This window comes from Gigantopelta aegis, chromosome 3 (genome assembly GCF_016097555.1).
Source record: "Gigantopelta aegis isolate Gae_Host chromosome 3, Gae_host_genome, whole genome shotgun sequence".
NCBI lineage: Eukaryota > Metazoa > Mollusca > Gastropoda > Neomphalida > Peltospiridae > Gigantopelta > Gigantopelta aegis.
In genome coordinates, this window is record NC_054701.1 from 1075933 (window position 1) to 1092418 (window position 16486).

Below are 16486 nucleotides of genomic sequence, written 5' to 3' on the forward strand. Positions count from 1 at the left end.
TTGTTTCACAAGTCACAAAAACCACAAGGACGATGAGTGACGACGACAGTGATAGTTAAGGTATTTAGTCGTTTTACTTGTTTCACAAGTCACAAAAACTGCCAGGACGACGACAGTGATAGTTAAGGTATTTAGTTGTTTTACTTGTTTCACAAGTCACAAAAACTGCCAGGACGACAACTTCGACTACGACAGTGATAGTTCTGGGGCCTAATTCACAAAGGTCTCTTAGGCTCTGCTAGACAACAAAGCAACCTCTTTTAGCAATGCACTGCGAGATCGTAAAGTTGCGAGAGTTTAGTGAATTAAGCCCAGGGTATTTAGTTGTTTTTCTGAAAAAACTAATTTGACATGTTTTAGAATTTAGAAAAACTGCCAGGATGTTGACAGCAGTGATAGGTGACATTTGACTATAAAACAGGAGAGTTTTGGTTAATGCTAAAACAAGCAATGCCAGAAAGATACAGATAGACATCTCGGCCCTTGTCACCAACACCAGACATCTGTCTGATAAACTCATCTCAACATCTCGGCCCTTGTCACCAATACCAGACATCTGTTTGATAAACTCATCTCAACATCTCGGCCCTTGTCACCAACACCAGACATCTGTCTCATAAACTAGGTTAATATTAAATTGTTAACTGTTTTACAACATGTCTTAAGAAGTAAAATAGGTATGATACAAATTTTTTACAATAACAAAATTGTTTAAAATTAGTAATCATGTTTTTAGTACATAATTTTGATTATTATTTGAGAATAATAATTAGGTTTTTTTAACTTGATTGCAGCAACTGGTCAAGATAACTTTTGACTGTGATATTTGGTCTTGCTCTGGTAAATATTTGGTTGTTTTTGTAAATATTTCGCTTTGCCACTGTGTGACTGCAGTGTTATTGTTTTACAGATGTGTCCTTCAACCCGGGAGAAAGTGGAAGTGACGTTGCAGAAGAGTAAGTAATAAACAAGTCAGATAAACAAATCTGCGCTTTTTGTTTGGAATTAAACAAAGTTAATCTAAATGTGTCTAACATTTCATGTAATAGTTTATTAGTCCCTACCGGTCCAACAAAGGGGACCATAGGTTTCATCTCCGTCTGTTGCACATATAGTTTTCTGGATGGGTTTTTTTTAAAATGCCTTGAGATATTGAGCTGAAATGTTTTGTATAGCTTTATCGTGTTCTGTTACGTATCAGGTTTGACTTTCATCGTAATTTACCCATTTTTGATGCAGTTATGGCCTTTGAACTTATTTTCTGGACTTCTTTTGCAGAAGGCCTTGAGATATTGAGCTGAAATTTTGTATATATCTTTATAATGTACTGTTACAGATCAAGTTTGACATTCATGACAATTTACCCACTTTTCATAAAGATTTGTCCCTTCAATTTAGGAGATAAGAAAAATGCTTGGGTTCAATAGAGGACATGTATTGCTTTAGCAGGACTGTCAGAATGCTCGATGTGTATTAATTTGATTTCTTAAAATTATTTATGGGCTGACAAATAATTAAATAAATTTTCAACTAGCCAATGAATCATTATTTGTGATACCTAAGAAATGTTGTGGGAATGCACTGCTGTTAGAGGCCAGGTTACGTGTGTTTGTTTGAATGTACTGTGTGTCATGATGGTGAGGTTCTTTAGAATTCCTGACTGGTCTACATGTCTTAATCCATTGACATCATCAGTCCCTTATATTAAACATTAACATTAATAACCGTCCACAGTTATAATAGGTAAGTCTGTAAAAACAAAACCTCTGAGCAAAATGGTAAAGTTTGTTTTATGTTGTGTAATGACACCACTAGAGCACATTGATTTATTAATTATCGGCTGTTGGATGTCAAACATTTGGAAAGTTTTACATATAGTCTTAGAGAGGAAAGCTGCTAGATTTTTTCATTAGTATTAGTAGCAAGAGATCGGTTACAGTGTTTCTGCCAGAAAGAAAATGGGTTACGTTTAGGGTTAGGGTTAAGAAAATTATACATTAATGGTAAGTGTAATTAATTTTGTTAAAAGGTTAATTTTATTTTTTTTAATTGCAAAAAAATCTGGGTATGGCGTCATACCCATTTTACCCTCTGGCAGAAACCCTGATTTATATGCACCATCACACGGACAGGATAGCACATACCACAGCCTTTGTTATACCAAGGGGTGGAATATAGCCCTGTGAATAAAACACATGCCTGATACATAGTCGGTCTAGGATGGATCCCTGTCAGTGGGCCCACTGGGCTATTTCTTGTTCCAGCCAGTGCACTGTGCACGACTGGTATATCAAAGGCTGTGCTATCCTGTCTGGGATGTTGCATATAAAAGATCCCTTGCTACTAATTTGAAAATGTAGCAGGTTTCCTCTCTATGACTGTCAAAATGACCATATGTTTGACATCCAATAGCTGATGATTAATAAATAATGTTCTCTAGTGGTGTTGTTAAACAAAACAAACTTCTTGTTATGCCAGTTGTGGGCCCACTGATGTGAATCGATGCTGAACGCAGATCAGACGATCGCTATATCCGCCCCAGACCTCTGAGCAACACATTAGAGTTTTTGTTTATCCGCCCCAGACCTCTGAGCAACACATTAGAGTTTTTGTTTATCCGCCCCAGACCTCTGAGCAACACATAAGAGTTTTTGTTTATTTGTCACCAGACCTCTGAGCAACACATTAGAGTTTTTGTTTATTTGTCACCAGACCTCTGAGCAACACATAAGAGTTTTTGTTTATTTGTCACCAGACCTCTGAGCAACACATAAGAGTTTTTGTTTATTTGTCACCAGACCTCTGAGCAACACATAAGAGTTTTTGTTCTATTGTCACCAGACCTCTTAGCAAGACATAAGAGTTTTTGTTCTATTGTCACCAGACCTCTTAGCAAGACATAAGAGTTTTTGTTTATTTGTCACCAGACCTCTGAGCAAGACATAAGAGTTTTTGTTTATCCGCCCCAGACCTCTGAGCAACACATTAGAGTTTTTGTTTATTTGTCACCAGACCTCTGAGCAACACATAAGAGTTTTTGTTTATTTGTTACCAGACCTCGGAGCAAGACATTAGAGTTTTTGTTTATTTGTCACCAGACCTCTGAGCAACACATAAGAGTTTTTGTTTATTTGTCACCAGACCTCTGAGCAACACATAAGAGTTTTTGTTCTATTGTCACCAGACCTCTTAGCAAGACATAAGAGTTTTTGTTTATTTCTCACCAGACCTCTTAGCAAGACATAAGAGTTTTTGTTTATTTCTCACCAGACCTCTTAGCAAGACATAAGAGTTTTTGTTTATTTCTCACCAGACCTCTGAGCAAGACATAAGAGTTTTTGTTTATTTCTCACCAGACCTCTGAGAAACACATAAGAGTTTTTGTTTATTTGTCACCAGACCTCTGAGCAAGACATAAGAGTTTTTGTTTATTTGTCACCAGACCTCTGAGCAAGACATAAGAGTTTTTGTTCTATTGTCACCAGACCTCTTAGCAAGACATAAGAGTTTTTGTTCTATTGTCACCAGACCTCTGAGCAACACATAAGAGTTTTTGTTCTATTGTCACCAGACCTCTGAGCAAGACATAAGAGTTTTTGTTTATTTCTCACCAGACCTCTGAGCAAGACATAAGAGTTTTTGTTTATTTGTCACCAGACCTCTGAGCAAGACATAAGAGTTTTTGTTCTATTGTCACCAGACCTCTGAGCAAGACATAAGAGTTTTTGTTTATTTGTCACCAGACCTCTGAGCAAGACATAAGAGTTTTTGTTCTATTGTCACCAGACCTCTGAGCAAGACATAAGAGTTTTTGTTCTATTGTCACCAGACCTCTGAGCAAGACATAAGAGTTTTTGTTCTATTGTCACCAGACCTCTTAGCAAGACATAAGAGTTTTTGTTCTATTGTCACCAGACCTCTGAGCAAGACATAAGAGTTTTTGTTCTATTGTCACCAGACCTCTTAGCAAGACATAAGAGTTTTTGTTCTATTGTCACCAGACCTCTTAGCAACACATAAGAGTTTTTGTTCTATTGTCACCAGACCTCTGAGCAACACATAAGAGTTTTTGTTCTATTGTCACCAGACCTCTGAGCAAGACATAAGAGTTTTTGTTTTATTGTCACCAGACCTCTTAGCAAGACATAAGAGTTTTTGTTTATTTCTCACCAGACCTCTGAGCAAGACATAAGAGTTTTTGTTTGTTAATTGTCACAAATATAACAAATTTGCTGGGGTGTCGTTAAACATTCTTTCATTCATTCATTCATTCATTCATTCATTCTTTTAGGTACGACAGTGACCCGCCCACCTCCTCCACCAGCGACTCGGACTACACGGGGGGATCTGGGGACAGTGGGTCGAAGTCAGAGTCAGGGTCGGGCTCAGAGGATGAAGAGAAGAAGAAAGAAAAACAGGAGAAGAAGCAGAAAGAAAAGGAGAGAAGAGAAAAGGAGAAAAAAGAAAAGAAATCAAAGTCTTCTAAGACAGTGGTGGGTTTTGTTATCACATTTGTTTAGCTTTTTTAAATTGGTATTTGAAATGGCTGTTGGAGATGTTTAAGATAGTACAGTCTAGTTAGGCTTTATTCTGCGAAAAGTCTTTAGTAGTAAGAATTTCAGTTTAATCACAGACTCCTGTTTTTCAGGGACAGATTTAAAATACCAAAACATACAGGGTGTTCTAGTCATCAGATTATAATGTGAAGTTTGTTACCTCACTGGTGTTCCACACATTATCACCGGGAGTAATCATTCAATTTTTTACATTTTTATTCTCAGCAATCTTAAACATTAGATGTATTTTACATTTTTATTCTCAGCAATCTTAAACATTAGATGTATTTTACATTTTGTTATATCTTTGCAAGCTGAACCTGCTACTAAAATCAGGCTTCTAAGTAATTTCTTTACCTGTACAGAAGGAAGGAACGACCCGGAAAAGGAAAACTAAGAAAGATCCCAACCAGCCAAAGCGGCCACAGTCTGCCTACTTCCTGTGGCTGAACGAGAACCGCAGTAAGATCAAGGAAGACAACCCCGGCCTGGGGCTCATAGAGGTCGCTAAGAAGGCTGGTGAACTGTGGAAAAAGGTGGATGATAAAACGGTGAGTTGTAGTTGAGGGGCCACCCACAGTTATTGCCACTATGACAAAAATACAAACTACAGTGGGGGAGTGTGGGGGGTGGGGGCGAGCTTTGGAAAAAGGTGGACAATAAAACAGTGAGGGCCAGTCACAGTTACACCACTATCACAAACTACACCGGGGGGGGGGGGGGGGGGGGGGGATCTGCAGAAAAAGGTGGACGATAAAATGGTGAATTGTAATTGAGGGGCCAGTCACAGCTATCACCACTATCACAAGTATACAAACTGTACACTTGGGGGCAGGAGATAATCACATTGTAGGGAAGGGATAATGACACTAGGGGGCAGGAGATAATCACATTGTAGGGAAGGGATAATGACACTAGGGGGCAGGAGATAATCACATTGTAGGGAAGGGATAATGACACTAGGGGGCAGGAGATAATCACATTGTAGGGAAGGGATAATGACACTAGGGGGCAGGAGATAATCACATTGTAGGGAAGGGATAATGACACTAGGGGGCAGGAGATAATCACATTGTAGGGAAGGGATAATGACACTAGGGGGAAGGAGATAATCACATTGTAGGGAAGGGATAATGACACTAGGGGGCAGGAGATAATCACATTGTAGGGAAGGGATAATGACACTAGGGAAGCGGTAATTGAAGTTAGTTTAGTAATTATCTTTAAGTAAGAGCGCTATGATGCCAAAGTGTTCAACTAACCAACAGTGAAGCATGTGTTTGTGATTTACAGAAATGGGAGAAACTGGCGAATGAAGCGAGGAAGGAATACATGATAGCAATGGAGGAATACAAGAAAAACAAGGGCAGCGAATCTCCACCGCCATCCAGGTCTGTAGGTCGACTAAACTCCACCCTGGTCTCTGTTGTAGATCCTCACCTTATATACCTGTGTATTACATCACACTAAACTCCACCCTTGTATGTGTTGTAGAACCTCTCCTTAAATATGTGTGTATCATATAGCATACTAAAATTCACCCTGGTCTGTGTTGTAGAACCTCTCCTTACATACCTGTGTATTACATCACACACCAGAATTCACCCTGGTCTGTGTTGTAGAACCTCTCCTTGCATACCTGTGTATCAAGTCACACTAGAATTCACCCTGGTCTGTGTTGTAGAACCTCTCCTTACATACCTGTGTATCAAATCACACACTAGAATTCACCCTGGTCTGTTGTAGAACCTCTCCTTACATACTTGTGTATTACATCACACACCAAAATTCACCCTGGTCTGTGTTGTAGAACCTCTCCTTACATACTTGTGTATTATATCACACTAGAATTCACCCTGGTCTGTTGTAAAACCTCTCCTTACATACCTGTGTATCAAGTCACACACCAGAATTCACCATGGTCTGTTGTAGAACACCTCCTTACATACCTGTGTATCAAGTCACACACTAGAATTCACCCTGGTCTGTTGTAGAACCTCTCCTTACATACCTGTGTATCAAGTCACACACCAGAATTCACCCTGGTCTGTTGTAGAACCTCTCCTTACATACCTGTGTATCAAGTCATACACTAGAATTCACCCTGGTCTGTTGTAGAACCTCTCCTTATATACCTGTGTATTACATCACACACCAGAATTCACCCTGGTCTGTGTTGTAGAACCTCTCCTTACATACCTGTTTATCAAGTCACACACTAGAATTCACCCTGGTCTGTTGTAGAACCTCTCCTTACATACCTGTGTATCAAGTCACACACTAAAATTCACACTGGTCTGTGTTGTAGAACCTCTCCTTACATACCTGTGTATTATATCACACTAGAATTCACCCTGGTCTGTTGTAGAACCTCTCCTTACATACCTGTGTATCAAGTCGCACACTAGAATTCACCCTGGTCTATGTTGTAGAACTTCTCCTTACATACTTGTGTATTACATCACACACCAGAATTCACCCTGGTCTGTGTTGTAGAACCTCTCCTTATATACCTGTGTATCAAGTCACACACCAGAATTCACCCTGGTCTGTTGTAGAACCTCTCCTTACATACCTGTGTATCAAGTCACACACTAGAATTTACCCTGGTCTGTTGTAGACCCTCTACTTACATACCTGTGTATTATATCACACTAGAATTCACCCTGGTCTGTTTTGTAGAACCTCTCCTTACATACCTGTGTATCAAGTCACACACTAGAATTCACCCTGGTCTGTGTTGTAGACCCTCTCCTTACATACCTGTGTATTACATCACACTAGAATTCACCCTGGTCTGTGTTGTAGACCCTCTCCTTACATACTTGTGTATTATATCACACTAGAATTCACCCTGGTCTGTGTTGTAGACCCTCTCCTTACATACTTGTGTATTACATCACACTAGAATTCACCCTGGTCTGTATTGTAGAACCTCTACTTACATACCTGTGTATTATATCACACTAGAATTCACCCTGGTCTGTGTTGTAGACCCTCTCCTTACATACCTGTGTATTATATCACACACTAGAATTCACCCTGGTCTGTTATAGAACCTCTTCTTAAATACCTGTATATCAAGTCACACACTACAGTGTACCTAGGTGTGTATAATTGTAAGCATGAAAAGAAGGCTCTAAATCTTCTGAACGCCGAGAGTTGTGTAATTGTAAACATTGGTGGTAGCAGTAGATATTAGCGGTAGCAGTGGGAAATCACCACCTGCTAATGAACACTCATCAGTTGAGAAATAACACTACGTCACTGTGAAATGTCCCAACTAGTATTGTTCTTACTACAGTAAACAAAAGAGCCCTAAGAAGAAAAGTCCGAAGAAATCGGCCAATGAAAGCACGATCGGGAGCGGCGGTAACTTCAAGAGTAAAGAGTTCATCTCGAGCTCCGAGTCCTCGGATGAAGACAAACCACTGAAGAAGAAGTCGAAGAAGGAGAAGAAGGAGAAGAAGGAGGAGAAGAGGAAAGCTAAAGAGGAGAAAGAGAATGCTAGTGGCAGTGAAGACAATGCCGAGGTAAGAGCTGTTTACACGTGTAGCAGACATTAGGGGGAGAAATAAACAAGCTTTGATAAATCTGTGACTAGCCCTCGGTCCCGGCTAGTCAATGCTTGTTCTGGGCTAGTGGAAATTATCAATGGCATTGCTATAGTACATAGGACACCAGCCCTCAGGCCCGGCTAGTCAATGCTTGTTCTGGGCTAGTGGAAATTATCAGTTTGCTATAGTACATAGGGCACCAGCTAGTCAATGCTTGTTCTGGGCTAGTGGAAATTATCAGTGGCATTGCTATAGTGCATAGGGCACCAGCCCTCGGGCCCGGCTAGTCAATGCTTGTTTTGGGCTAGTGGAAATTATCAGTGGCATTGCTATAGTGCATAGGACACCAGCCCTCGGGGCCCGGCTAGTCAATGCTTGTTCTGGGCTAGTGGAAATTATCAGTGGCATTGCTATAGTGCATAGGGCACCAGCCCTCGGGCCCGGCTAGTCAATGCTTGTTCTGGGCTAGTGGAAATTATCAATGGCATTGCTATAGTACATAGCACCAGTCCTCGGGCCTGGCTATAATGTTTGTTCTGGGCTAGTGGAAATTATCAATGGCATTGCTATAGTACATAGGACACCAGCCCTCGGGCCCGGCTAGTCAATGCTTGTTCTGGCTATTGGAAATCAATGGCTTGTTAGTACATAGGACACCAGCCCTCGGGGCCGGCTAGTCAATGCTTGTTCTGAAGTGGAAATTATCAATGGCATTGCTATAGTACATAGGACACCAGCCCACGGGCCCGGCTAGTCAATGTTTGTTCTGGGCTAGTGGAAATTATCAATGGCATTGCTATAGTACATAGGACACCAGCCCTCGGGCCCGGCTAGTCAATGCTTGTTCTGGGCTAGTGGAAATTATCAATGGCATTGCTATAGTGCATAGGGCACCAGCTAGTCAATGCTTGTTCTGGGCTAGTGGAAATTATCAGTGGCATTGCTATAGTGCATAGGGCACCAGCCCTCGGGCCCGGCTAGTCAATGCTTGTTTTGGGCTAGTGGAAATTATCAGTGGCATTGCTATAGTGCATAGGACACCAGCCCTCGGGGCCCGGCTAGTCAATGCTTGTTCTGGGCTAGTGGAAATTATCAGTGGCATTGCTATAGTGCATAGGGCACCAGCCCTCGGGCCCGGCTAGTCAATGCTTGTTCTGGGCTAGTGGAAATTATCAATGGCATTGCTATAGTGCATAGGACACCAGCCCTCGGTCCCGGCTAGTCAATGCTTGTTCTGAGCTAGTGGAAATTATCAATGGCATTGCTATAGTACATAGGACACCAGCCCTCGGGCCCGGCTAGTCAATGCTTGTTCTGAGCTAGTGGAAATTATCAATGGCATTGCTATAGTACATAGGGCACCAGTCCTCGGGCCTGGCTAGTGAATGTTTGTTCTGGGCTAGTGGAAATTATCAATGGCATTGCTATAGTACATAGGACACCAGCCCTCGGGCCCGGCTAGTCAATGCTTGTTCTGAGCTAGTGGAAATTATCAATGGCATTGCTATAGTACATAGGACACCAGCCCTCGGGGCCGGCTAGTCAATGCTTGTTCTGAGCTAGTGGAAATTATCAATGGCATTGCTATAGTACATAGGACACCAGCCCACGGGCCCGGCTAGTCAATGTTTGTTCTGGGCTAGTGGAAATTATCAATGGCATTGCTATAGTACATAGGACACCAGTCCTCGGGCCCGGCTAGTCAATGCTTGTTCTGGGCTAGTGGAAATTATCAATGGCATTGCTATAGTGCATAGGGCACAGTAAGGACTAGTAACTTTCGCAAATATTTGTCAAACACTGAAATAAATGGAGAGCTTTGATGCTGAAGTAAGCAATAGAGATGCAGTGCGTGTACAGTTTATTAGTTCCCTACCGGTCCAACCGGAGGGGACTGTAGGTTTCATCTCCATCCTTCTGTGTGTATGTCCGTCCCACATATAGTTTTCCAGATGGGTTTTTTCACAATGCCTTGATAATGCTTTGAGATATCAAAGTGAAATTTGGTGTATAGCTTTATCATGTACGTTTACAGATAAATGGTTTTCATGGCAATTTACCCATTTTTGTCAGAGTTAGGAACTTAGAAGATATGAAAAAAAAGTTTATACTTTTGTTTTGGGTATGCCTCGAGATATTAAGATGAAATTTTGTATATAGGTTTATCATGTACTGTTAGACATAAGTTTAACTTTCATGGCAATTTAGTCATCTTTCACAGAGTTATGGCCCTTGACCTTAAGAGACAATCCTACATCTTTATATTGATCACCGGTTAGCAAATTCTGACAGTTCCATTTTATGGGTAGAGGAAGAACTGCACTTATGTCAACACCAAATATGTAGATCTTCTTAAAAAACAAACTGTTTTCTGTATGACACATTGTTATAAATGCTGATTGTTTGTTTTCAAGGAGGCTGGAGGAGGAGGAAGTTCGCCGGCTGAATCAGACCACGAATCAGACGCGGGATCGGAATCTAACTGAACTGACAAATCTAGAAACAGCTCACAAAACAGCTGTAATTGCACAGGTTTCGGAACTGTGAGACGTAACCTTTACTCAGACGTGGGATCGGAATCCAACTGGACTGACAACACAAGAACTATCAGCAAACAACTGTTAACTACTCAATTCTGAAAGTTAAGATGTGATCTTTTTCTCAGACACACAGTCGGATTCTAACTGAACAGAAAAACTGTGAAATATGTGAAGAAAACTAAACTGCTATGTGATATAAGTGTTTTAAATAAGAAAAACTGATATCACGACCTTCACTTGAGGAAGGGTTGAATTCTCATTGAACTGGAAATGGAAACACCTTATAACAAAATATGGCATCATATTCTTCAGATGGTTGCAACTAGAGTTGTTGCATCCAAGGTTAGAAACCCGGGTCTCATAAAACATTCTTTCTATCATTTGTATTCAGCAACTATCTTACAAAAGTGAACTATGTGAATCCCATTCACTGTAGTTTGTAATGATCGCCCGGCTGTGCGTCACTGCATCAATGTGGAATAGAATGTACCAATAGAATGTACCAGTAGATATAACATGAACTGTGACAATGGCCGGACATTGTTTTCACTTGGCCTGAAGATGAGAAGATCTGTACACCACAACAGCTGATCAAGATTGTTGTTTTTGGGGGTTTTTGCTTTCCATGTGAGCAAGTTGTAAATAAATAATATTAATGTCTGTTGTTGTGGTCTAAAAGTTTGCAGCTTGACTCAAGGTTTGAAAATGTGTTGTTTTTTCTGTATGGGGCCATTCACAATTAGTAATATTTTTACGAGTACAGGCGCGTACCTGCCTGTATGCAAGTATGCAGTGGCGTCCACATCATTTTTCAAAAAGAAAAAGAAAAAAAAAGAAATGTTAAAAAAACCAACGGAAAACTACGCGCGAGAGAAAAGGAAAGTGATAACCACATTGTAGAATAATGGCACATTGTCAAGTTCACATACATGCACATGCCCCCAGACCCTCCTACAACACTTGCACCTTCGGTGCTCGACTGTAAATTTGGAATCCACATCAAAAATGGCTGGGCACGCCCCTGGAGTATACAAACCATTCTCCATAATAGAGGGAACCACCTACTTATGTAGCCCTTCCTTATAATCATAAAATAATCTTGTTTTTATTTTTTTAACGTCCATTGACATAAATCCTGTTCCCCTACATTTGGATTGTATGCTCATGAAATTGTCAATTATTTATCAGAAAATGGACTGATTTGGTTCTAGTTTATTTTATATCCATTTATTTGCATATTCACTAAATGTTTACATTAAATTTCATTGGAAAGCAGTCTTCCTTTATTTACTGTTTTGAAAACCATCGTCAAAGGGTGGCTGTGTAACGTAAAAATGAGGGGCAGATTTGGGAAAGATTGGGATGTAGGAAGTTTGAACCATGTAAGTATTGTTTGGAAATAAAACAAGAAATCAACAGGATGACTGAAGCAGTTTCTTGTCATCTCATATTTGAATATTTGGTTATGTCGAGAGCTGGATACATATGCAGGTGTTTAAACACATGAAATAAATTTTACATTACTAAATGTTTAAAAAATATATACTGAACAAAATAAGAAACTTCCGCTAACTTTGCATGAACATAACTTGATGAAAACAAACCGGGGGAATAATTGTTATGTATGCGTTTAAAGAGTGTTCCATGATGCATCGTTTGGTGCAAAAATCATGGCCATAGGTTAACAGAAACTGGGAGAAATTTTGACTAAGTGTGGTAGGGGTTAAAAATAAAAACGCCCACTTAATAACGGGTATGACCACCTCTTGAATTGACCACTGCAGTGCATCGCAGGCGCATAGAATTGACTAAAGTGTTGATTTCTGCCTGTGGAATATTGATCCATTCCTGAATGAGCGCTTGACGAAGTTCGTTGACGTTAGCGGGTGGGTTGGGACGACGCCTCAATCGTCTGTCCAGACTATCCCAGACATGCTCGATGGGGTTGAGATCAGGACTTTTAGTGGGTCAGTCATCAATGAAAGCAATGTTATTTGTCCTAAGAAAATTTACAGTGTCTCTAGCTGTATGAGAGGTGGTATTATCATGCTGAAAAATCGAGAATGTCATCGCGGTAACGTTGAGCATTTAAATTGACATCAATGACGACTAGTGGTGAACGATAACCATGGGCAATGACTGCCCAGACCATCACAGAACCCCCACCCCCGAAACGATCTCGTTCAAGAACACAACAGTCAGCATAGCGTTCATTTCTCCTACGGTAGACGCGCACCCTGCCATCACCACGTTGTAAAGAAAATCGGGATTCATCCAAAAAAAGAACGGTATTCCAGCGTCGCCGTATCCAACGAGTGTGTATGTAACAGACCAGTGGAAAGTCTATTATTGTCTGTAATGAAATAGACCAGTGGAAAGTCTATTATTGTCTGTAATGAAATAGACTAGTGGAAAGTCTATTATTGTTTGTAATGAAATAAACTAGTGGAAAGTCTGAGTTATTTTTACTGGCTGCAATGCATTATACGGTGGCACGTGCATTGCGAGGGCAGTGATCTCCAGCCAATGGGAGACGGCTGCACTGCAGTGAGAGACAAATAAAAGCGGTTAGCGACGAGTGTTCGGGGTCTTCCGCTGGGAACGTGATTGGTTCGGTAGGTAAAACCGTATGAGTAAATGTTAGGTTAATTGGGGCTGGGGGTGGTCGTAATTCACTGTAGTTGTTATTTAATACATTCGACAGTGAACACTGCGATTATATGTTATGTTTTGTGTTTTGATAATTATGTACTAAATATTATTATTTCAATTGGTGTTTGTGTTTTATTACATGTAGTAATTACGGCATCCGGATGAATTTCGAATCTGCGTGGATGAGTTCCCGTGAGGGAGCCTTCATCTCCTGTCGACATTCACTTGTTGAGGGTTAAGGGGAGATTGACGCTCACTCGTGGCCGTTCCGTCCTCGTTGATGGTCTTATTATTATTGTTCTAGATTTAGGACGGTTACATTTGGCGCTGTGAGTAGGATAGGTTGTCCGTAATTACATAGTATATGCAGTGATCATTGTCAAACAGTTTCGTACTTGAACGGCACGTTAGGGAGTTATTATTAGTATAGTAATTATTATAGTAATGTGGATAACGATACGGCCGTACCGAAATGTTGGTCGTTAGGTCGGGGCAGGGATCGTACCGATTCATTTGTTTGCGAAAAACGCGAGGCAGGTGCAATGTCTAGCCCTAAACTAGAGGTAAACCTTTGCTTTGAAATCGATGCGGGTACGCCCATTACGAGTAATCGTAAAGTATCGTTAGGACGAGGTTTAGACGAGCGTTCAGTGGCAATGGTTCAACCGGGTACAGGCCTTAGGCCAGAACCGTTCAATGGTGAAAAACCGGAGGATTGGCCCGAGTGGTTGAAAACGTTTGAATTATATGGAGATTTAAACGGTTGGAATGTTGACGATAAACCTAGATTGTTAGGCGTCTGTTTGCGTGGAAGAGCACGAAAATTATATGTTGACATTGGTGGTGATAAAAGTGATAATTTTGAGGAATTAACACGAACGTTGAGTGATAGATTTCACCCGAAAGGGAGTGGCCATTTAGCAAATGTAGAGTTTAGACATTGTCAGATTCAGTCCGGTGAAAATTTGATTGATTTTGGGATCAAATTACGACGGTTAGCACAACAGGCTTATCCGGGTATGGGTGTAGTAGAAATGGAACAGTTGTGTGTTACCGAGTTCATTGAAAAGATAGGGCAAAAGCCTCTGCGTTTGCAAATGCGTCATAAACATTTTGAAAACCATAAACGATGCCGTAGCGTTTGCGATGGAGTGGGAAATGATCGAAAGGGCGGATAGAGAGTAGACAAGTCTCTGTGACCTCTAAATCACTTGCGGGTAGCGATAACGAAATCGATCAGTTAAAAGATAAAATACAGAAGTTAACTCGTGAAATGAGAGAACTTAAAGCATTGGGCAGAGATGAAAAACAAGATGGCTTCCTAAACGAGCAAAAGACGAGAAATAGGTCTTGTTGGAATTGCGGCGATACAAACCATAATGTTAGATTTTGTCCAAAATTTAAATATCCAAACCGTCTGGACAAGGTATGTCGAAAGACCCAAAAGAGTAAGTGTTGAAAACGGGGTCCAATTTTCAACACCGTGTTTTAGTGGGACCAATATTTCTTGTCCTAAATATTTTGTATTAGGACGGGTGAATGGTGGCTTGGTAGATATGATGATTGACAGTAGTAAGCGGGCCTGTATGGCGCCATGACCTACTTTCCGTGACCTTGACCGTGATGACGTCACGACCGTGACCTCGTCCTACTGGCCCTGACCTACTTAGACTGGCCTTGACCTTGATGACGTCACGGACTACTGTGCCGTGTGCAACGTCCTACTGACCCGGCCCCGACCTACTTAGACTGACCCTGACCTACTTAGTCTGGCCTACTGTGCCGTGTGCAACGTCCTAATGACCCGGCCCTGACCTACTTAGACCGGCCCCTGACCTACTTAGACTGGCCCCTGACCTACTTAGAGTGGCACGAAAGAGTATAAAAAGGCTAGATACGGTTTCATTGTCATTCGCTCGCCGAAAACGACCAGATATACGTTCGTTTTACTAGAGAACAGACGTGTTTTATGATTCTGACATTCTTGTGTCTTGTTGCACTCTATCTGGAACGAAGAAGATGGCATCGGGATATTCGAGCAGTCTTAGTAGCAGCAACAGTAGCGACGAGGACGACATCTTGGTCTGCAAATGTTCAGAAAGACATACAATCAAAAGAGTGGCTACCAAACCAGAAGAACATTTCATGGATCAAACGGATGCTGCCTGTGACAATATGGATGAAAATGGTGAAATCAAAGAAGCCATGGATCAAACAGATGCCGCCCGTGACACAGACGCTGCCTGGGATAATGAAGACTGCTGTTCGAGACGTTACCTGTTCTGCCATCGTCCCGAAATGCACCACGTCTACACACGGATGCAGACATTTGGGTGGTGGCCCATACAGTTACGCCAGAAACCGAGGGAGCTCGCCAAGGCCGGTTTCTTCTACACGGGGGATCACGATGCCGTCGTCTGTTACTGTTGTGGACTACGCGCCTACCAATGGCAGAGAATGGACGACCCAGTGATGGAACATTACAGACTGTCCCCGAGATGTCCCTATGTGAATAACGTGTTCAGACATTAACTGTTTCAAACACGTGTGAGACACTTGAATGTTTTTGACATAACTGTATGTTTTGTCATATATTTTATGTACTACATTTTTGTTGTTTAGTAATAAATTTTTGCGTTGTATCCTTCCGTTTTTTATAAATAGCATGACTTTGTGACCTATAGGCCAGTTGAGAACCATGTCTCGGTGGGAAAGGTACCTAGAGTCTATTTACTACGATGTAAAACATCCTGGGAGTTATGCAGGTCCTAGTAAACTGTATCAAGCTGTTAAAGCAGAGGGTAAATTTAAAATTCCTCTGACACGTATTAAGTCATGGTTGAAAGGTCAAGAGACCTATACCATGACACATCAAGTGAGGCGAAAGTTTCCACGTAATACTTATGTTGTGGAAGGGTTAGACAGTCACTGGCAATCCGATCTAATGGATATGGTCAGTTTGGCTAAATACAATGAAGGGGTGAGATACCTCATGGTGATCATTGACCTGTTCTCCAGGTACTTGTGGGTGCTACCACTCAAGTCGAAAACGGGGAACGACGTGGTAGACTTTGACAGAATTCTGGAAAGTAGAGTCCAGAAAACCCAAACTGTTTCAGTCCGATTCAGGGTCAGAATACAAGAACCATAAGGTCAAAGCATTGTTGAAGTCGCAGGGCAT

The 16486-nt window shown here is 41.2% G+C and overlaps 1 protein-coding gene across 1 annotated transcript in view; it reads left to right on the forward strand.

Moving 5' to 3' along the window:
* The window catches only part of LOC121367344 (FACT complex subunit SSRP1-like), a 33900-nt gene extending 22587 nt beyond the window's left edge, over positions 1-11313 (forward strand). Inside the window, exons 12-17 of the mRNA XM_041491450.1 lie at positions 911-956; positions 4292-4493; positions 4922-5107; positions 5850-5947; positions 7861-8089; positions 10528-11313. Coding sequence (XP_041347384.1) covers positions 911-956; positions 4292-4493; positions 4922-5107; positions 5850-5947; positions 7861-8089; positions 10528-10599 — 833 coding nt within the window. The 3' untranslated portion in view covers positions 10600-11313. The remainder of the gene's footprint in view (positions 1-910; positions 957-4291; positions 4494-4921; positions 5108-5849; positions 5948-7860; positions 8090-10527) is intronic.
* Positions 11314-16486: the final 5173 nt, after the last annotated feature.